At 48.2% G+C, this 22,676-nt stretch overlaps 2 protein-coding genes across 6 annotated transcripts in view; one reads left to right on the top strand and one right to left on the bottom strand.

Moving 5' to 3' along the window:
* The window catches only part of LOC103689966 (MARCKS-related protein-like), a 980,777-nt gene that overhangs the window by 662,922 nt on the left and 295,179 nt on the right, over positions 1 to 22,676 (bottom strand). The gene's annotated exons all lie outside the window — the stretch shown is intronic.
* Actn4 (actinin alpha 4) overlaps positions 6,349 to 22,676 on the top strand; it is a 69,076-nt gene continuing 52,748 nt past the window's right edge. For 3 of the 5 annotated variants that reach the window (XM_006228689.3, XM_006228687.3, XM_008759185.3), the window contains exon 1: positions 6,359 to 6,667. In XM_006228689.3, the coding sequence (XP_006228751.1) occupies positions 6,506 to 6,667 (162 nt within the window). In that variant the 5' untranslated portion in view covers positions 6,359 to 6,505. Of the gene's footprint in view, positions 6,668 to 22,676 lie in introns of all 5 variants that reach the window. The other 2 variants (XM_006228688.3, NM_031675.2) reach the window with 2 other exon arrangements.

Here is a 22,676-nt window from a genome sequence, read left to right as displayed (position 1 = left end):
TATGTGGTAAGACCCTGTCTCAAAAGGTTAGGGTTGGTGAGACGGCTCAGTGACTAAGAGCAGTTGCTGCTCTTATAGAGAACCTGGGTCCAGTTCCTAGAACCCACATGGCAGCTCAAAATTCTCTATAACTATGGTTCCGGGACATTCTGCTCCCTTCTGTTCTCTGAGGGGCCAGGCATGCATATGGTTCTTGTATGTGTAGGTACACATACTCCCACATTCACACACCTTAATCTTAACAAAGAACCAGCAGCTGTGGTACTTACAGGAGACCCTCAGAGGACTTACTCTTAACAGTCCCCTCGTGGAAGTGAGAGAGGGTGCATGAGCCCCTCCCTCCCCAAGTATATAGAAGTTTCTACCACTCTGTGACCATGGTTTCTGTCAGGAAGTGCTCAGGGACCATGTCATGCAAACCTCACCATTCAAACCGCTGCCTCCACTTTCTGAGCTGTTAGACTGGAAATCTCAGTGTCCCCCCACCTGGTAAATGGGATGGGAAAACGGATGGCCACTTGTACCTATCGTAAGAGTCCTGGGCTAAGCTGGGCATGCAGCACACACCTAGCTCTTCAGAGATGGGTGATCAGGAGTTTAAAGCCATCCTCAGATAAGTAAGGAGTTTGAGGCCAGAATGGGTTACTTGAGATCCCCCGACCCAAAAAAAGCCATTTCCCTGGGGTTCTTCTGGTTTCAGTAAAATTCTCACCTGTCTCCTTTGCTCAGATCCCACTGCTAGGGAGTCATAATGATTGTCCCAACGAAGTAACATTTATGATGCTCTTGCCCACGCCACTTTCCTGTGCTGTAGGCAACAGGCCGAAGTCCTTCCTTACCTGTGGCTCTTCATGAGTCAGCAGCGTCCTACTGCTGAAAACCCCACGTTAACATCCTCATATGAATATATAAAAAAAATACATTATTAAATATATATAATCTTAGGGGCTGGGGAATGGCTCATCAGTAAAGAGATTCACGTATGTTTCCCAGTATCCATGCTGGGTGGCTCACACCTACTGTAACTCCAGCTTTGGGGGGATCCAACAAACTACTGCACTCACATCTACACATGAACGCACACATATCACAGAGAAATATTTTTTTTTTTTTGGTTCTTTTTTTTCGGAGCTGGGGACCGAACCCAGGGCCTTGCGCTTCCTAGGTAAGCGCTCTACCACTGAGCTAAATCCCCAGCCCCGAGAAATATTTTTAAAAATGCACTCATTCATGCGTGCCTCTGCGTGTGTGAGGGGTGTGTGTGTGTTTTGGGGGTCAGAGGATGACTTGAGGGACTCAGCTCTCTTCTTCCACTGCGTAGGTTTTGGAGATCAAACTGAGGTTGTTAGATGTGTCTCGGATAGTTTTATGTCAATGTGACACAAGCTGGAATCCTCTCAGAGGAGGGAGCCTCAATTAAGAAAATGTCTCCATAAATCAGGTTGTAGGCAGGCCTGTGAGGTATAGTCTTTTTGGGTTTTGGTTTTTTTTTTTTTTTTTTTTTTTTTTTGAGACAGGGTTCCACTGTGTAACAAAGCCCTGGCTGTTGTCCTGGACTGGACTTGTAGACCAGGTTGACCTGGAACTAAGAGATCCGCTTGCCTCTGCCTCCAGAGTCCTGGGATTAACTGGCATATTCTTAATTAGTGCTCAGTGAGGGAGGGCCCAGCCCATTGTGTGTGGTGCCATCCCTGGGCTGTTAGTCCAGAGTTCTCTAAGAGATCAGGCTGAGCAGGCCATGAGGAGCAAGCCAGTGAGCACCATGGCGTCTGCATCAGCTCCTGCCCTGCTTGAGCTCCTGTCCTGATTTCCTTCGGTGATGAACAGTTAATAAACCGTCTCCTCTCATCGCAGTAATAAAAACCCTAAGACATTGGGCTTGGCATCAAGTGTCTACCTGCGGATCCATCCCACCACCCCCTAACTCCACCAGTGTTCTGGGTTTTTGTTGTTTCATAGTTTTGTTAAACAAACTCTCCCTGTAGCCCAGGCTGACCTTGACCTTGAACACCTCCTTGTGCCCCATCCTCCCAAGTGCTGGGGCTACAGGCTTGAGTCACCACACCTACCTCTGCTTGTGGTTTTGAGCCTACTCATTCCTCCCCTTAGGATTTGGTAAGTCTCTGCCCACCAGCCATGGCTTCAGAGACCAGGCCTGGAGTAGAATCTGAAACAAAGGTCCCCTCCCTCCCTGTGGATTACTATTTGTGGGAGGAAGCAGACAGGATCTAGAACAGCAATGAATCAATGATGTGAAACGGTGGAAAGTATTATGGAAAAAAGCTCAGGAGGCAGTCTTGTCTGGACAGAACCTAGGCTCCAGGATTAGGCAAGCATTCTGTCAGTAGGCCACGCCCCCAGACCCTCTCTGGTGGATTCTAGTGAAGTGGTCAACTACTGAGCCATGCTCTGAAACCTTCAGGACTGGATTCTAGGCATGTGCGCCACTGAGGCGCAGCCCAACCCCTCCACCCTTCCAACCCAGAACGTAACTCTATATAAAGCAATCAGGGACCACTGGCTCCTTCTGGAGCCGAGTGAAACCTGCAGGAGAGGAGGCTGAGTCATGGAGATGAGGAATGTGGGGATAGTACAGCAGACAGATAACACGCTGCAAAGGCCTTGGAGGCTTAGGATCATTTGGGCAGGAGGCAGGAACAGCAAGGAGGCCAGCACACTAGGGAGAGTGGCAGGTAAGCTGAGAGGAAAATAGGGACCTGGATGTGGAGGACCCGGGTCTCACTGAGAACCCAGGGCTTCCATTGTTTTTTTTTTTTTTTTTTTTGGTTCTTTTTTTCGGAGCTGGGGACCGAACCCAGGGCCTTGCGCTTCCTAGGCAAGCGCTCTACCACTGAGCCAAATCCCCAACCCCCCATAGTTTTATTAAATATACTCTCCTACGATTTTGAAGGCTATGCTGGCATAAAGAATAAAATTTCCACTTGAAAGAAAATATGTGGAGTAGAGCTTTAATCCCCGCACTGCTGAGGCTGCCCAGGCTTATCTCTGAGTTTGAGGCCAGCCTGGTCTACAGAGTGAGTTTCAGAACTGCCAGGGCTTCATAGAGAAAACCTGTCTTGACAACCCCTCCTCCACCCCCCCACCCCACACACACACCATGGAAGGAAGAAAGGAAGGGGAGGGAATCCCAGGAACCTTGGGAGACTGCAACTGAAGCATCTCAAGTCAGGGGCCAGTGTGCAGCATAGTGAAACTCTATCTCAAAGTACAAAATCAAAAAAAAGGGTAGAGTAGAAGGGGTTGGGGATTTAGCTCAGTGGTAGAGCGCTTGCCTAGCAAGCACAAGGCCCTGAGTTTGGTCTCCAGCTCCGGGAAAAAGAAAAAAAAGAAAAAAAGAAAAAAAAGGGTAGAGAGCTTGCCTAGCAGGCCCTAACTGTAACCTCCAGTTCAGAGGAAAACAAAACAAAATTCCACAAAAAGAGAGGGTAGCAGGCAACATGGCCCAGGGTGAAGGTCCAACCCAAGATCCCAGTGGTGGAAGAGGAACAAAACTTTCGGAGATTAGAAAAGGGAATTACTTGGGAAGGGATTAGGGAGAGGGAGGACAGGAGGCTAACGGGTGGATATAGTCATCAAAGTCTAGGACACGGATGATGAAATGCCATAAGGAAACTGAATCTGACAGGCTCAGGGTAAGGTTGAGGAGAAAGGGCTTTTTGTTTTGTTTTGCTTTTTTGAAACAGGATTTCACTGTGCAGCCTTGGCTATCCCGGAACTCACTCTGTACACCAGGCTGGCCTTGAATTCACCACAGAAATCCACCTGCCTCTGCCTCCCCAGTGCTGGGACTAAAGGCATGTGCTACCAGGGGAGGTTTTTATTGTAGGTCTGAGAGAGAGCACAGCCAGAGGCACCTGGAAGAGTCCCGAGCACCCAGGGAAAGTAGTCGACTAAACCTGATTAGGAGACTGAGCCAGGCCATGAGAGGAGGGGGAGGGGAGGAGAGCAAGAGAGCAGAGGGAGAGAAAGCAGAGAACAGAGGTTGAGAGAACCAAGAGCCAAGAGGGCAAAGGGCTTGTAAGCCCAAGGGCGGGATTATAGGAATGAGGAGGGCTGAGAGGAGTTTAGGTAATCCTGGAGCTAAGAAGCCTCCGTGCCCTTTGGTATGCTAATATGCACCCCAGTTAGCCGTTTGTCCTGAGTTTCTTTTGGATCTGGCAGAATCCCATTCCTTCCGTGCAATTATATTTTCTGTATTTAAATATCTAGATTCATTATGTTTCCTTTTGTAAAAGGACATACGTGGGAGTCAGAGGACAACTTCTGCAAGATGGTTGGTCCTTTGACCTTACATGTCTCAGGGATTGAATTATGGTTGTCAGCCTGGGCCACCAGGACCTTTACCTGTATGTGAGCCATCACATTGAGTCTCAACTAATAAAAATTTTCTAAATTACTAAGGAAGGGCGGGTTTAAACCAGGAAAAAGCAACCCCACCCAGCAGCCTTTCCAGCTTTTCTGACTTCTAAGAGTGGAGACACAGGAGGTTCAGAGTTGAGCAGGGAGGGCTGTGGTCTGACTCGGGTGTCTGACCCAGCAGTGCTCTGCTAAGGATGTGTATGGCTCTTCTGAGTTCCACACTAGGCAGGGTAGAAGAGTGTGATCCTGTTAGGAGAAAAAAAGACAGAGAAGGGGAGGGAAAGGAAAAAAAAAGAAAGCAAAAGAAAAGGAGGGACCAGAGTTCAGGAGGTAGCAGGAGATAGATTCGTGGTCAAAGGTCATCTCCTACATAGTGAGTTGGTGGCAGGCCTGGGCTACTTATTAAGACCCAGTTTCAAACAAAACAAAACCAACACCTCCAAACGCTTCCATTTGCAGTGGAGCTGCTCAACCTGAGCCTGACCCCTAGGATCCCAGGTAGTAAAAACACTGAATCAACTCTGACCTCCACATGTGACATGTGCACCTCTGCCCCACACAATACATACATGTAAATTTAAAAGAAATCAAATGACAATAACAAACTGGGGCTGGAGACAGAGGTGGGAGGGCAGGAAGAAGGCTGTTGGAGTGGTGGATGCTGACTACCTCTTTTTAAGAAGCCCTGTGAGTTTCTTTCTCTCTCTCTCTCTCTCTCTCTCTCTCTCTCTCTCTCTCTCTCTCTCCCTCTCTCTCCCTCTCTCTCCCTCTCTCTCCCTCTCTCTCCCTCTCTCTCCCTCTCTCTCCCTCTCTCTCCCTCAGACAGAGTTTTCCTGATTGTCCTAGAACTCACTCTGTCAACCCAGGCTGGCCTCAAACTCAGAGTTCTGCCTGCTTCTGCCTCCTGAGTGCTGGGGTTAATACACCACCATGTGGGGTTGGGGATTTGGCTCAGTGGTAGAGCGTTTGCCTAGCAACCGCAAAGCCCTGGGTTCGGTCCCCAGCTCCGAAAAAAAGAAAAAAGAAAAAAAAAATCACCATGCCTGGTTTCCATGTTTCTTACCGTTGCCCATCTCTCTTACAAACTTAGTCATTTGATAATTGACCTGGTTTATCATGCCGTCTGTAGTTGGAAAGTGGATGCACATAGTAGGGGCTCAGTGTTTGCTGAGTGAACAAAGATAGACAAGTCCAAAAAGATCCCTTGCCTTCCCCGGCTAGCTAGCTATTCCAATCTAATCTAACTCGATGTCTATTTTGTGAATCTTTCAGAGTTTCTCTAACTATCTACTTTTTCTATGAAGCCCATCTGAAGATTTTATAAATCCAGTCCATTCTAGAGTTCCTTTTCTTTTTTCATTTTTTTTTTAGACAGGGTCCTCATGTATCCCACGCTAGACTCAAACTCGCTGTGTGCCAAGTCTGGCCTTGAATCCTGTCCACACCTCCAGTTGGGAATTTAAGGTATGTGTCACCACCATGCCCAGTTTTAAGCTCCATTATTTAATTTAAGACGGGTATCCCTGTGTAACCCAAGCTCCAACATGTTATCAGGCTTTCAGTCTTAGCGGCCTGAAAACAGAGACCCCTATGTACCATCGTGCAAGGTTTATTGTATATTGTTTCAAAAGGGTGGGGACTTTTTCTGACTTCTTTAGTTCTAAGACAGAAAACACGGTTAAGTACATAGTAGGTCACCAAATAAATTTTGATTACGTCTGAATGGCTGAATGAGAACACATTCCACCTCGAGAAACAGGTTAAAGCCGGATGACGAGCCCCGCCTTATGAATCATTCATGATTGGGCCCCGCCCACCCGGGGGGGGGGTTGACGCGCGCGTTCACGCTAGAGAAGCGCTTGGGCTCCCACGCTGGGCGGGCGGCCGGAGGTGCATTCTGCGCCGGCGCCGAGCACCCGGGGGCGGGCTCGCCTTTTTAGGTGCGCGCGCGCGGGAGGGCGGTGGCGGTGGCGGCGCAGTGCGCAGGCGCGGCGAGTGAACTGCGCAGGCGTCAGTCTTGGGCGGGCTGAAAGCAGCTGAAGCGGCGGCCGAGTCGTAGGCTCCGACATAGGGGCGGGAGCTGAGCGGTAGCGGACCGGCTGGCGGGCTAGCGAAAGGCGGCGGGATGGTGGACTATCACGCGGCGAACCAGGCGTACCAGTACGGCCCAAGCAGCGGCGGCAATGGCACGGGCGGCGGCGGAGGCATGGGCGACTACATGGCCCAGGAGGATGACTGGGACCGGGACCTGCTGTTGGACCCGGCCTGGGAGAAGCAGCAGCGCAAGGTGCGCGGCCCGTGATCCGGGCTGGATGGCGTCCTGCGCGGGGAGGGGAGGTCTGGAGGGGGTCCTAGGAAACAATTGGCGGGTCCGGGAACGAGTTTGGAGTCCCGGAGAGGGATTACAGAGCTTAAAGAAGCAATTGGGAATCTGGAGGGGGAGGGGGGAAGTGGCGGCCAGGTATGAGACACGGGGAACTGGGGCAAACGAGAAGACGACTCGGGAGGTTGAAATGGAACTGCGTTTTAAGGCGAGATTGTAGGGTCAAAGGAAGCATTGGTAGGGCCCAGGCAAGCAATGGGGTCCGGGAAGGGAACTGGTGAGCCCGGATAGTATTTGGCGGTTTGGGAATCTGTGTGGAGGAGATGGTCTGGAGTGCAGAGAATCTGAAGAAGAGATTGGAATTGCTGGAAGCCGTGTCTCTGTGTGTGTGTGTGTGTGTGTGTGTGTGTGTGTGTGTGTGTGTGTGTGTGTGTTGGATGGGTGGTTCTAGAAGAGATGAAGAATCAGGAAAGATAAAGAAGGGCCACTAAGGAGAGGATTGTGGAATCCTGAGACGGGAGGGAGGACCAGGGAGTCTACATGGACTTGAAGTATGAGGTGGCTAGGTGTTAAGATGGTCGATGGGACTAGGGGTCTGAGAAGGTAGGTGTTTAGGGCAGAAGTTAGGGGCCTAGGAACAGATGTCTGTGAAGGGGGTGAGGTTTATTGAGGGTGCCTTGCTGTTAGAGGATAAGGGGCACAATTAGAATTGATGGGGAGGCTTTGAAGAAGGGAGAGGCAGTGAAACAGTAAAGGTTCCAGGCCCACGGGAAAATAGTTCAATAAGAGTGAGAACAGTAGGAGCCGGAGGATAATGGGAGGAGGTTAGTTTGGGAAAATGGAAGTCTGATTAGAAAGGCCCTGGGTAATGCAGGGCCTGAGGAAGAAATGAGTGTCCTGGGAGAGTAGGTAAGTACTTTTGATGGAGACGATAGGTGAAGGGGTACTAAAGCAGTATTTCCCGTTGGTATTCAGGGGCGTGGAGGCAGTGTACAAGGGAAGCCACGGTATGGAGGAGGTTCGAGGAGGAGGCCGGGGCGGTTGAAAAGGAAACTCGGAGTGATGGGAGAGAGGGTGTGAGGATGTGCAGGGAGAGCTAAAGAAGGGTGCGTGGGGGTGGCTCACAAGTGTGTGAAGAGGGTGGCAATTTAAAATTGAAATCAGAAGCGGTTTCACGCGTTCTAGAGGTCGAGGGTTTCCAGATTTGTAGCTTACTGATGGGCACTGGCTTTTGGATGAAGCCCTTGCTCTTAGGGCGATCAGAAGTGTGCTTTTGGTGACTCTGCCCACAGAATGTGCATGGAGTTGGGACTTTGGGAGCTGGGCCCTGAGGGTATGGGAGAGAGCCGGTTTGGTGACATTTCCCAGACACCCCCCCCGGGGGGGGGGCAGGGAAGTTACTATATGGCTGGGCCCAAGCACCCAGTCTGGAGGGTCGATGGTGGAAGAAGCCGCTGTGACTTGGGAAGCCTGAGGTGGGACCTGGTGTAACCTTGGCTCAATCATAATGTCAGCTTGTATGCTCTCAGCCGTCACTAATGGGGTGGAAGTCAGCAGTGGTGTAAGGATGGCATCTTACACCTTTTTTTAACCTAAAAGTGGGTGTGTGAAACAGTTGAGGAATGATAGCTGAGAGACGAGTGCATTTTGAAAGGCAGGGGAGATCTAGTCTGGATCTCAACAATTATTTATTCCCCGAGGCCATGTGAGATTGGAAAAGGTTGAAAGTTGCCAAAAGACTTGGAAAGCTGGAAGGAAACGGGGTCACAGCGTTGACTTTGAGAGTGTCTTGGATCTTTAGGGAAAAGTGCTATGCCCCCGTCCCTTTTCTCTGTATAACAGGAGTAGGGACCATCCTCCTTTCACAAGTACCAACCTCTGGTGTCCCCCCTTTTTTCCATGCCACTCTTTAGGGTGCATGGTGAGACTGGTATGTGTTCAGATCCTGGACAGGAACCAGGACTCACCAGAGCCCTCATGGCTGCCTGTGTCACTTTCCCCGGCTCCTTCCTGGTTCCCTTCTTTCCCAGCCAGGAAAGGCCGAGGAACAGGGTGGCTCTCAATGTTCTCTAAAGTTGCTTCAGCAGCTCTGGAAGGGCCCTGCTCGAGTGTGCTTGCTTTATAACCTACTCCAGCAAATATTTACACTTCGCTGTTCTTTGGGGGGAAAGTATTGCTTCACCTCTACACCCTATCCTGCATAGGCTAAGATTCCTGGTGCCATGAGGGGAGGAGTTATGAAAGGAATATACCAGTTGGTGCTTTTTTTCCTTATAAGAATCCTCAACCCAGGCCCCAACAGGAATGCTAGAATTTTCCTTTTTTGTTTATGACTGGGCCTTTCTCATGTTCCAGTGCAACTTTTGTGAAGGTGAATGACAGGCTTTTCTTGCCTCTCCAAGGCATGTAGATATTCCCACCACAGGGAGAATGATAGTCTTGTTCACACACTCTAAAGTTCTGTGGCCAGAACAGCTGAAGCAGGAGTTAGCTCAAGTCAAGAGTATGTCCGTCCTACCTGGAAGCCCTTCACGCTATACCCCTATACCCGAGGCATTATAGATAAGGAGGTTATGCGACAGGTGTTTCACAGGGCAGTCTTGAACATCGTGGGAGGACAAGGGACTGGGCTAGGTTTTTTTTTGTTTTCTTTGGTTTTTTTTTAAATATTTATTTATTTTATTCATAGATGTTGTGAGCCACCATGTGGTTGCTGGGAATTGAACTCAGGACCTCTGGAAGAGCAGTCGGTGCTCTTAACCTCTGAACCATCTCTCCAGCCCTGGGCTAGTTTTTAAAAAATATTTCATTATAGTTGGTTTAGTCTAGATTTGTTTTCAGGTTTTCCCTGAATCCTGGGCTCAGGTGATCCATGTGCCCCAGCCTCCTTCTGAATAACACGGAACTACTGGCCTGTAAACAAATTCTTGAGCAATTAAGAGTCCCCAGTTGCCTTTCCTAGTTTGTCCCATCCAAATGCTAATCAGACCTAACTAACCCTTAGGATAATGTGACTGAAGACCACTTTCCTAAAGTGACTTCCGGAACATCTCCTGCTCTTGTGGAAGGGCAAGAGTTACCCCCTAAAGGTCTCACAGGTAGAGGAAATGCCTTGTTCTGAGCTTGAGTGTTCATTGGCACGCCATTGTCTGCAGACCTCAGTGTTTAGACCCTGACCTTTGGCTCGTGCTGTATTAAATGTGAGTTAATTATTTGAAAGCTCTGATAGTGTTTTGTTTTTCTGTAAGTCATTCCTCCCCTACCCCCATTTTTCTTTTGGATTGATGATGAAGGACCCAAAGTAGCCATCTGGTATTTTGCTCCATTACTCTAATTGCTCCCCTCTAAGGAGCTGGCTAAGACTAACAGCTCCTTAGCAGCTTTCAAAATTAAATAACATACTTACAAAAAAAAAAAAAAAATGTAGCCAGGCTGGGTTGTCCTCTGGAAACCAGAGAAGTCTGTGAGCTGGGTGAGTATATACTGTGTGTGTGCCCTCTTGGGAGAAGAGAGGAAGAAGTACCTCAGCCGCCAGCATCCTGTTCTTCCCACCCTCCTGGAAAATGTGTGGTGTTCTCCTGGAAGCCCAGCACTCAAGATCTTGAGTCAGGCAGATCTCGAGTTCAGGGTCTTCCAGCATGAGCAAATATGGGGAGACCTTTATTTCAAAAATCAGGAAGAAGAAATAAAAAGTTGCTGGGGGGAAATTGCTGGAAGGGTAAGGTTTCTTCACACTTGAGAACTGCGATCTGGTTGTGGCCCTGGAGTGGCATCTGCCACTTCACCTAATCCTAGGCAGTCCAAGGTATGTGTTGGGGAGGGGCGTTGCCTTTTACCTTGTGAAAAACACCCTCTCTGGGTCCAGCTTCTGAGACCAACTGGGTGGTGTCTTTGGAAGCAGGAACTGACTCATCCTCCAGTTGAATGAAAGTCATGCTAGAAGCTTTCATTTAATTGCAGCCAATTGCTTGGCCTTGTGGGGAAAGTTGGGTGAAAGTGTTAGTAGGGACCCCCCAAACAAACAGACAAAAAACCGAATGACCCAGGAGTGGAATGGTCCAGAATTTTGTATCCTGAGGCAGGAGGATCACTGAGAGTTAGAGGCCAGCCTGGGTAACCTAACATTTAAGGCAAGCCAGAGTTATTAAGACTCTAGCTGAACATGGCGGCACAGGTTTGTAGTATCAGCCCCCTAGAAGCAGAGTCAGGAGGATTATAAGTGAATTCAAGGCTGGTTAGGGTTTTTACATAGACTTTCAGGCCTGTTAAGGCCATTTAGTAAGACCCTGTCTTACATAAACTGCAACAAAAAGCCCACCAGCAAGTGAGGGTGTGATGCTATCTTCCTGTCCAAGGGAGAGGCTAGCAGGGAGGTCAATTAAAATGTATCCTCACACTTATTCACTTCATCACCCTGCCTGGGAGCAGGGCCTAGTTTTGAATTCCAAGTCTAAACCTAACAGACAGGTAAGGAGAGTTCTGTCATTTCAGCATGCTCTCTGCTTACTGCTGACTTTGGCCAGACAGCGGCCTTTCCAGAGTTGAGTGAGTGTGCAGTACAGGTTATCTGGCAGCGCTGTCTAGTAGATGACAGCTAGGAGGAGGGAGCCAAAAAAGCATCACTTTGGGAATGCCCAAGGAATTTGAGCCTGTTGAGATGAACACTCTAGGCTTTTGCCGTACTGATTTATAGCATGCTGGACATTACACAAACTTTTAACCAGACCTTTCTTATTTTTTAAATTGCTTTGTTGGCATCTTGAGGGGGGAAATGAGCTAACAGCTGTTTGCTGTAGTCCCACTCATTCAGGTTTTCTGAATAGCCCAAATATCAAGAGGTTGATCTCCCAGCCCTGCTTGCCTGTCCTTGCTGAATGTCCACCTGCTTATCCTTATTTCCTTTGCGCTCCCTGGCTCTGTTCTCAGCATTCAGCTCCCTTCCCTCAGTTTCCTTCTGTTGCCTTTATTTATGTGTTTAGTTTTACAGAATAACAAAAACACTCATGTTACATGATTTTTTTCCTCTCCCTTTCTCATGGAAATAAGAGGCTAGTGATATAGCAAGTTGGCAATTCAGTGGCCAAGGTAACTGAGACACTGACCTATTAAAGGAGAGATGAAAGCAGGTTTTAAAAAAAAAATCTTTCCTGGACCAGTGAAAGAAGCCTTTATACTGGGTAGTTTGAGAGCTCAAGATTAGAGTCCTTTTAGTTATGTTAAAACATCAAAGGAAACAGAGTTACAGTGTTGCAATATAGGTGTCGGGATTTGTTACAAAGTATCTGAAAGTGGCAGACCAGCTCTTAACACTTAAAGAAGATTCATGAGTAACATTTCAGTCTGTTGCCCAGATATCTAGAGTCTAAAGTCATTGAATGAAAGAGAAACAACCGGGCTGGAGAGATGGCTCAGTGGTTAAGAGCACTGACTGCTTTTCCAGAGGTCCTGAGTTCAATTCCCAGCAACCACATGGTAGCTCACAACCATCTGTAATGAGATCTGATGCCCTCTTCTGGTGTGTCTGAAGACAGCTACAGTATACTCACATACATAAAGTAAATAAATAAATCTTTAAAAAAAAAAAAAGAAAAAAGAAAGAGGAAACAACCATTGTCAGTTGTAGCCTCTTTCTAAAGACCAGGTGGCCCAAACCATCTGACAGAAAGGGATTCTGACAGAAAGCAGCATCTCTGTATAGATGAACAAGCCTGAGTGCTTGGGGATTTTAGCCCAGGAGCAGTCCACCTGAATTGATTAGAAAGTCCCTGAGACATTTATCTTGATGCTGTGCCTCCTTTGGTTGTGTGCTTTTTTTTTTTTTTTTTTTTTTTTTTTGTTTCCCCCTGCTCTCTCCCCACATCCTTCTCTCTTGTACCTAGCAGATTGCCCACAGAAAATTCTCAGTAGCTAGTTTGAGCCACAGTTACTGGGGAGGCCATGGCCAGTGGCCATTTTCCTAGCTATGATGTATTGAAATGTTACCTGAAAAGCTGTAGACTGACCTACTGAGACTTAGTGTTTGCCACCAGTTGTACTTGCTCTTCTATTCTTGTAATGACCTCTCAACCACCCATCCCCAACCAATAGTTAGGTAACGTGCTGGTGTGCATGAAGAAACTGACTCAGATAGTCTCGCCACTTGATCAGTTTCCTAAACTCTTCCATACCCTTGTTTATCTTACATACTTAGTAAATATCCTGAAGTCAACTTGAAATTTTTTAGGTTTTAAAACCAAATTAAATATTGGACATGATGGATGGCACATGCCTGTAATCCCAGTACTTGGGAGGTGGGGCAGAGGGAGAAAGAGTTGAGTCATCCTCAGCTACTGCTGAGCTTATGGCCAGCCTGGGCTCCGTAGACCACTTCTAATTTTTTAGAGACAGGGCCTAACTGTGCAGCCCTAGTTGTGCTGGAATTCACAGAGATCCACCTGCTTCTGCCTCTTGAATCCTAGGATTAAAAGCATGCACCACCATGCCTCACACTAAAAGCCTTTGTAAAAAGGGGAAATCTGGTGCCTGACAGATTTGGTTTCCCTGGCCATACATAAAAGGAAGCTGTAAAAATAAATTCATGGAGAACAAAAGAATGTTAAGTTTTAGTGGGGTCCTATTCCTGCCAAAGGTGCTGGCCTAAGGCCAGCTCCCCCTGTTCAGAGAGTGGTGTGTGCTGGTGGGTACTGAAGACCCATGTGACAAGAGATCTTCCCTGAGATCACCAAGTTAACTGCTGACCGACTTGAAGAGACTAACCGCTTTGTGGGTCAAGGCTCCACGGAAGGTCTGTGAAGGACAATCCTGAACATCTCTTGTGCCTGCCACACTCAAAACTATCTCATCTGACCCTAGAAACATATCCGGAAGTGGGCAGAGCAGTGACTCACCCAGGAATATTCAGTCCCTTGAATGCCCACGAGATTTGCTCAGGATTGGATGATACTTGATTCATCCTTGGGATAGTCTCTGATGTAGCCCGGGCTTTGCCAAATTCCATATGTAGCTGAGGATAAACTCAGACCGCCTGCCTCTACTTCCCTCTCTTGTCCTGGTGTTACATGCAGGGGCCACTGTGCCCAGTTTATGCCATGCTGGGACTGGAACCCAGGACGTGGCACTTACTATGCAAGCTTATCACCACCAAACCACACCTCTAGACCCCTCCTGATCTGAGACAAGCTTATGATACATAAACCAGGAGGGCCTCACCCACACTCCTGGGTCTGCTTTCTGGGTGCTAGGGTTACAGGTCCACATTACCACTCCAGACTGTACTGTAAACACCAGAGTGAGCTGGCACGTGCTGCACGATGGTCCTTCTCCAAGGCTCAGGTCTCTTAGACTTGCGTGCTGGAAGACTGCACTGCCGTGAATAAAGCACACTCTTTCCTGCCGAACAGGGAGACTGGTGCGCTTCTGTGGCGTTACCAAAATGTTTTCCTTCTGAATACTGGAGCAGAACAGATTCTTTGTCTTGTAGTGAAACCATGGACATGGGACAGTAGTAGTTGGAAGTGGCTGTTACTGCCGAGGCATCGTGAAGTCATCTTGGGAAATATCCTTGTGATGGTGTTGCAATGACTGAATGGGGGCCCCAGCAGCACAATAGCATGTGTGTGTCTGCTGCAGACAGAAAGAAAGGCGACATTGTGGTTTGTTTTATCCTTCTTCAACTTTTCCCTCAAAGGTGTGGGGCTGAATGATGTCTGTCATTGGCTTTCTAGTGGGTTTTTCATAGTGGGTGGATTGGAGGCAGCCCGTCTTCTTACCTCTTCTCCCAAGTCTCACATAACACACAACACACATAGAGGGCAGTTCCTCTAGAGTGCAGGGTTTTTTTGTTTTGTTTTGTTTTTAAAGATTTATTTCATCTATGTGAGTACACTGTAGCTGTCTTCAGACACACCAGAAGAGGACATCAGATCCCATTACAGATGGCTGTGAGCCACCATGTGGTTACTGGGAATTGAACTCAGGACCTCTGGAAGAGCAGTCAGTGTTCTTAACCACTGAGCCATCTCTCCAGCCCCTCTAGAGTGAAGTTATAAGAATGTCTCTAACATCACTCCAGAGTTAGGGGCAGCAACCACTGAAATGTGTACCCCACTCCCCACCTTAGTAGAGGAAGCCAATTTGAGGTTAGACAACATTGCGGAAGGAAGCTTGCATATGATTCAGCATCTAAGGGGTAAGGGGAGGACAAAAGGATGACTGGACAGGGTTGCTCGAGGGAGTGTCTCAGGCAGGAAGAGACGTTAGGCATTGTAGTCTTCTGTTCAGGTATCCAGATGACAGGCCTTTTTTGATCGCTAAAGGACAAAGGCAGTCCTGGAAACTGTCTTCAGTCAGTGTTATCAGGGCTCGCTCCCTCTCTCTCTCTCTCTCTCTCTCTCTCTCTCTCTCTCTCTCTCTTTCTCTGTGTGTGTGTGCGCGTGCGTGCGTGCGCGCGTAGATTAGCACGTTAAGCACATTAGCACTCTTGTCTGACTAACTGATGTGAATAGAAGGTATTTAATTGCTCTCACCATGGAAACCCAGTCTGCTTACTATTTGGGGGAGTGCTGCACCCAACGCAGGGGCCCCTGGGCAGAAAAGATGCACACATGTCTTGCACAGTGGCCATGCCCAGAAGGGTATGGGTGGCTCTGTTCTCTGACAAGAAGAGAAGTTGGGCCAGCCTACTTCATTGATAAGGGATATATGCACAACAGCTGGTGGCTTTGTAGCCACTCTAGGGTCTTTTTCTCTAGGCTTTTAGAGTTGGAATTTCAGCTATGTGGCCTTTTGTTGTCTCAGTGCTGGGGGTGGAACCCAGGACCTCACATGCGTTAGGGAACAATTTTACCCCTGAGCTACTACCTGCCCCCCTTCTATATGTCTTCATCTTTTGCCTGTTTTTACAAACACAAATTAAAAATTCTAAAGTTCTCATCAGACCCCAAGAGCAAATAAAGAACACTATTAAAAAATCACAAATTCCACATCTATCCAGCTCTGAGAACACCCCTGTCCTTTCCTTCAAGACACATGGCTCGTTAAACTCCTAATGAAACTAAGATACTTTAGAGAAATGTGGCCCGGGCTGCTGCAGACATGGCTTGCTTTGGGAAAGGCTGGGCTTTCTTTGTTCTTTTTTTTCCTTTCTTTTCTTTTTTTAACTTTAAGACTTAACATAGTCTTCTAGTTTGGGCCTATGAAGTAAACCCAGTTTCAAAATTGAAAATGTCTGGAAGCAGTGACTTGCCAGGCTGGTTCAAGGGCAGTCTGATGAATTGGCCCTTCTTGCAGGCTGTCTGTGAACCAGTCATGATTCAGATTTTCAAGTCCTGGAAGGTGTCCAGACAGTAAACATCACCACGGTTGTGAGGCAGTTCCCTTTTTTTTTTTTTTTTTTATCATTTGAGTTGTGCTGCCAAGACTGTGGTAGATTTGACTTTCTGTAAAACAGAACGGCCTGTATCGAGACGTCTTTTTCAGAGATGTTGGCTTTAGTCATCTAGTCCTATGGTTCTTGGTGGGGTGGTCAGGAAATACCTACATCAATGAGGGGAGGGCCTTCTTAGTCACTTTTCCCTTTCCCTTCTTTTCAGACAGGGTCTCACTGTATAGTCCTAACTAGCTTGGAACTCACTATGTGGATCAGGATGACGCAGAACTCAGATCTGGCTGCCCCTGCTTTCCAAGTGTTTGGGATTAAAGATGTGTGGAGACACCCCCACTCCCAATACACCCACCTGCTTTGGCCACATTTTTTTTTTTTTTTAATTTTTTTTTTCTTCCTGGAGCTGAGGACCAAACCCTGGGCCTTGCACTTGCTAGGCAAGCGCTCTACCACTGAGCTAAATCCCCAGCCCATTGGCCACTTTTTAAACTTTTTTTTTATACTAGAGATTAGATCCAGGGCCTTGTGGGTGTTCTGCAGACTACCACTGTGCCACATCCCTAGCATGTCGACCTTTCCTCCTCACTTTGAGAAAGTAGGATACAAAACCCTGACCGGTCAGTTGCCACCTAGTCAAGACTGGCCTCTGACACTTGGTGATCCCTCTGTCTCGGCTGGTATTGTAGACCACTATGCTCAGCTTTCAAAACTCAGTGATGGGGTCAACTGATGGGAAAACATTCAGTACACTGATAACTCTGAACGCTTTCTGGGTGCCTGGTTAATGGACCTTGACCCCAAACTGGGGAAGGTGTGGAAGGGACACTTGGTTTCTACTGCAGCAGAGGAGAACCGCAAGACTCTGACTGTAAGGATAGCAAACCCACAGGCCACTGTATTCCCTGAGCAGCTACCGTAGACTTGAGCAAATTCTGGGCCTTTTGATAAACAAGACCAAGGCAACCCTTGCCAAATACGGCCTGCTTGAAGACTGTAGGGTTAGCTTAGGGGACAACTTTCCTTGCCTAAAAATAAATTTCTGTTCCTATCAAACATTCCAAGCATAGTTGGAAAATGAGATTTCTGAGGAGTGGCAGTTCAGTCTCTAATGGGTTCAGTTTTGTCAAGAGTCCAGGGCCTCTGGGGACTGTTTTGGGATTGGTGTGTGACCACTAAGGAAGTTGGAGGACCAAAAAATGCAGGTCGTCTTCCGTCTCATGCTGTATCTTCCCAGAAGCCTTGGGGGTTGGTGGGGAGGGTGACACTACACATGTACCTAAGGAAGGTGGGGACCAGGGGAGATGATTCGGTGAGCAAAGTGCTCACTGTACAAGTATGAGGACCTGATTTAGGGTCCCTAGCACACATGTAAAAGCCAGGCATGGCAACATATGAACAGAACCATGAGTTACATGTGTGCAGGGAGACAGGCAGATTTGGAAGGCTGGCTGGCTGGCCAATGTAGTCAGAGCAGCAACTTTCAGTTTGACTGAGAGACCCTGCCTCAAAAATAAGGCCAGAGATACAGCCTTGGCCAAGAGCTTGAACTTCTCTTGTAGAGGACCAGCATTTGGTTTCCAGTGCTCACTAGGTAGTTCAGAATGGCCTATAACTCCAGTTCCAGGAAATTCAACACCCTCTTCTGGCCTCTGGGACATGAGGTGTACACACACGCATAGACACACCAGAAAAACAGGCAGAGAAGCAATCGAGGAAGACATGACAATGTCAGCCTCTGGCCTCTACATGTGCCTGCACAGGTTAGTGTGGACACACACAGTAAACAAGATAACTTCAGGTTGTATTATGTGCTGTAAACCAATGGCAGCTAGCATTTTGCTCTGGTATACTGTGGACTGTCAGCACATGGTCCTCTGAAGTAGATTTTATCCTCAGAGTACATGTGCAGCAGTGGGACCGTGGACTGGGTTGAATAACACACATCTGTAATCCAGGCATTGGGGAGTTTGAGACAGAAGGATCCTAAGTTCAAGTGAGCCTGCACTAAAAGAGACTGTCTTAGAAAGGACATGAAAATGGTTGTGTTTAGCTCAGTAATCAGTGTAGCAGTGAGGTGAACTGATACAGGCCAGAGTGGAGCAAAGGCATGGGTCTCTCTCTCCGCCTTACGCTCCTTACTAAACTTTACGGGAGATTGGAGGTTGGTAATAGTTCTGGGGCTGGAGAGAAGGGCTCTGAAGTGAGTGGTTTAGCTGTAACCTATCGTGGAAGAAGGCCAGGGTGTCAGAGTCCACTTGGCCCAGCAATCTCAGTCTCCTGAAGTGCTGATAAGGTGGCGAGGAACCTGGACATTGCAGCCTTTTCTTCCTGGGCTCCTTGCATGATCCAGACTAGAACTGACTTCTAAAGTGGGAATCCCCAAACTGCACTGCAGTAAAGCAAACAAAGGCTTCAATTAACTCTGATGGTCGCTGCAGTAGGCACCTGTGTTTGATTAGAGCCTGGGTGGCTATGGAGTCTGGAGTTTTACAGCACTGTGTGCTCGTGCTTTGTAGTATGACTGCACCTAACTTTTACCTCATGGGCAGGTCCAACCCCCTTCCCATCCCCGATTTCATCAAGAGACCGTTTATACCCGTGAGACGCCACAGAGCGTCCAGTGCCCCTTTGAAGCCTGCGTGTTGTTGCTACTGTCGGCTTTGGAGACAGTGTCTCACTGCCATCCACTCTTACCTCCACCTCTTAGCTGCTAGGAATCAGGCACGTCACCACACCCTGTCAGAAGTCTGGCTAGTTTTATTTTTTGTTTTTTCAAGACAGGGTTTCTCTGCGTGGTGTAGCCCTGGCTGTCCTGGACCTAGCTCCCCACTCTATGGATTCTGGGGATCGGGTCATCAACAGTCACCTTGTTTTACCCACCTTGCAAGTCTGTAGAGCCTCAGTTTTAGCAGAGCTCTACTAGGCCCTCCCCTCTCTCCCACCCACTCTATCTCTTCCTGTCCCTCTGCTCAGGTGGGTCTAGGACGACTCCAGTTCCCAGGAGGAGGGAGGCTTGGTGATTGCATCTCTGCACTTTTGCCATTTGTATCCTGTTGGAAGCCAGGAAGTCAGTGCCGGACAATGTAGTCTCATTGTGCCCATGGCTCTCTGTATTTGAAGACTCAGCTTGTCAGACTAGTTGTGCGGCTTTTACTCCCTGGAGGGAGGGGGGGAGAGCGCTTGCACTCTTGGTGAACACTCTTGCTTTGTGCACACTGTATCAGAGGGAGAAGGTAGGCTCCTGTATACTCTGAGTGTGGGTTTGGGTTCACCCTGCCCTGCAGAGATCCTAGATAGAGCAAACATCTCCTGTGAGCAGAGGCTAGCGGAGCAGTGGAATCAAGTCTGCCTTAGTGGGCAGGCAGCCGCTGCTTCAGGCAGGAAGATGATGGTGCTGCAGGGTTTGCTGTCAGCAGAGTACCCATGTGACTTACTAAATCTTTCAGTAGCTATATGGCATGGTAGGAGGGGGGGGAGGGAGAGAGAATATCTTCATCCCTTCAAGTGTGAAAAGAAACTTCATGATAAACTTGACTCAGTGGACAAAAAGGGTGCAGCGAAGGGCAAGTGTGTCAGAGTCCATTGTGTGCTCCCCCTCATGCGGGCTACAGCTAGTTTCCATGGTGGGTGGTTTACTATGCATTTATGTTCAGCTGAACCTGTTCCAGGTTACTGCTGTACATAGAAAAGTCTTTGGGAGGGAAGCTGTGTTTCCATTAAACTGTAAAGTGGAGGAAGGTTTCTTCAAAGTGGCCACTTAGGTAGCAGAACGAGGGCCACCTGCTGCAGAGTAGGTTTGTGTTTTACAGCCAACCAGCTTCTTGTGTAACTTGAGTTGGGGCTCTGTGGGCCCTGGAGTCTAGTACTCAGGTAGAAACATGACCGCCAGGGCTGAACAACAGCCCTTGCTGGGCCTCTCTGCTGAGTGGAGCTCCATGCAGGGCCTTTGGGGTATGAGAGAAACCGGAGACCGGGCCCATGCTCTTGGAGCTCACAGCGGATCTGGGTAGCGAGTGAAGCTACATGAGACTCAGAAGGCCACTAAACTGCACACCGACAAGTCCACAGTGCTCTAGCTGTGTCCTGGGAGAGGAGAGGGGTGGCAAAGGACAGGCGGGTCAGCCATGGAAGTTTTCATAAAGGAGGTGAGTGTGGGGATGGGGCTGTGCACCACAGCTGTGGACAGGTTTGGGGCGTGGAGGCAAAGTTGGAGGAGGGACCTACTACATAGCTGCTGCTTTTGAATAGTGCTTCCCCTGGTGAATATTGTCTATGTGGGATCTCCAGGTGTTAGAGGTGGGTGCCTTGAGTCTTTAGCTCAGCTGTGTTGGGAGCCCTCTGAGTAACAAGACCCTAGCCTCTGAATTCAAGACCATGTGGGGGCCTCTTATTTTTTACAGGTAGAATGTTGTAAGTGGCCAAATCCAGGTAGGGATCTGCTCTGGGTGCCTTTGATTTTTAGACAGCTAGCCTAACTGTATTCTAGAACTCACTCTGTAGCTGGGGCAGGCTTCGAACTTGTAGTCATCCTTCACAGGGTTCGGAGAACCTGAGCAAGTTAGCGAACACCTGGGATCCCTGAGCTTAGGAGGACTGGGAAAATTAGAAGTCGAAGGTCATCCTCAGCTTCTTGGTGGACTATATGAGACTCTAACTCCAGTTCAAACAGGACAGGAAGCTGGGCATGCTAGATCTCTGAGTTCAAGGCCAGCCAGGAGTACTGAGTGAGTTCCAGGACAGTTGGGGCTACACAGAGAGGCCCTGTCTCAAAAACAAACAAACAAACAAACAAACAAACAAACAAACCTAATGGGGACACATCCAGTACCATCTCCACATCATATGCAAGGCCACACACTGCCACTTGGTGTAGATGGCCACATAGCCCTAGTTACTGCCGTTCTGTCTGATGATCTCCAAGATCAGTGAGGCTTGTTTCTGGCAGCTGACCTGTGGAGTGTTCTCATATATTTATTGCCCCTGCAGTGCCCAGAAGCAGCACTTAGTTATTTTTACTGCCAGGCTAAACTTCCAGGTCCCAGTAATAGAGCTGGCTTATGGAATCGAAGAGATCCCATCCCAGGAAACACCTGATTTAGTGTTTGTTTGTTTGTTTGTTTGTTTGTTTTTATTTTGTTGTGTTTTTAAATGCCTTCCTTATTCAGTTGTTCATGGCCAACTGTGACTCAGACACTGCAGTGCCCTTGATGAGCTTTATAAATCAACATTTTTGGGCGGTATTCTGGCCTCTGTGAGATGAAAGACTAGCGTCACTAGCTGTGCCTTTGTCCAAGTGGCAACTTGCCCTCTGCAGATGATGCATGAAGCCCAGACTAAAGCTCCATTCAAGCAGAGAGGGCTGCAGTTACCTGGTAGTGCTGTCTCCTCCTCTTCCTCTACCTGGGATTGATAGGTTTGTTGTGGGGCGAGCCAGTAGGGGTTGGGAAGGTGGTGCATGTTACCTGCTTTGAGATAGTCACTGTAGCCTGGTGTCATTAGGTCCAGAGGATGGAGAAACATAACCAGTTTGTTTTCTTTTCTCCCTATTCAGGCAGGTGGTCAAAGCTGCCTGACAGTCTTTATATGAAGTACCCTTTCTCCCTTTCATGAAAGGCAGAGAAGTTAGGGAGGCCACTGTTCTGTCAAATGGGGTCCTGAGATTCATGCTTGTAGTTGGGGAATATATTGTTTAACCCCCATTTTGAAAAGAAATTCCTGGGGCATAAGTTGCAAAATACTTTTGCATGAACCAGGAATAATGGCTGTAATCCCAGCACTTGTGAGGTAGACACAGGGGTTTCCCAAGTTCAGTGCTAGCCTGTGTTATATATTGAATATATACACACACACACACACACACACACACACACACACACACACACATATATATATATATATATATATATATATATATATATACACACACATATACACACATGCACCCAGGAAGAAAATATTTATTGATGGACCCTGACTCCTGTGGGGAGGGATGCTGGCTGGCAGGTGCTTGGTTGATTACTCTTAGTTCCTCACTAGACACAAGCAGCCCTGATGGTACTCACCCCAGCGTTTGCACCCTGGAAAGCAGCGCTAAGGTGAATCCCTGTGGGTAGGCTCTTTGGATGCCCCAGTCCACACTTTATCCTTGCATCAAGTAGGAGGCAGTGAAATGTGTGGGTGGCAGGGGGTGCTTCAGAGCTTTTCTTGGGAGAAATTAGAACTGGACTCTACACCCACTCCTGCTTTTCTGCTATTTGCCCTTGGGCAGGGATCAGGGGTTAAGTTTCAGGGTTTGAAAGTGCTGTTGACATGGACAACACAGGAAAAGACCCAGCATCACTCCCTTCCCGTTAGTTCTCCCTCAGGGAGCTCTAGAGCCTAAACCCTGCCTTCAGATGAGCACCCTCCATCACGTGGTGAAACACACTGGGCCACAAGTGGCATGGCCTAGCCCTCTCTGTGTCCATCTGGACCTCATTATCTGGGAGGTGGCTGCTTGTTTCGAAGTTGAGTCCTGAGCAGTTTTGTGTTAGATGAGCTACAGACAGTATCAGCAAGACTTCCCCATGACCAGTGCCACAGCTTGCCAAG

This window comes from Rattus norvegicus, chromosome 1 (assembly GCF_036323735.1).
Source record: "Rattus norvegicus strain BN/NHsdMcwi chromosome 1, GRCr8, whole genome shotgun sequence".
NCBI lineage: Eukaryota > Metazoa > Chordata > Mammalia > Rodentia > Muridae > Rattus > Rattus norvegicus.
Note: the sequence above shows the minus strand (reverse complement) of the source record. Positions and strands in the feature narration are given on the sequence as shown.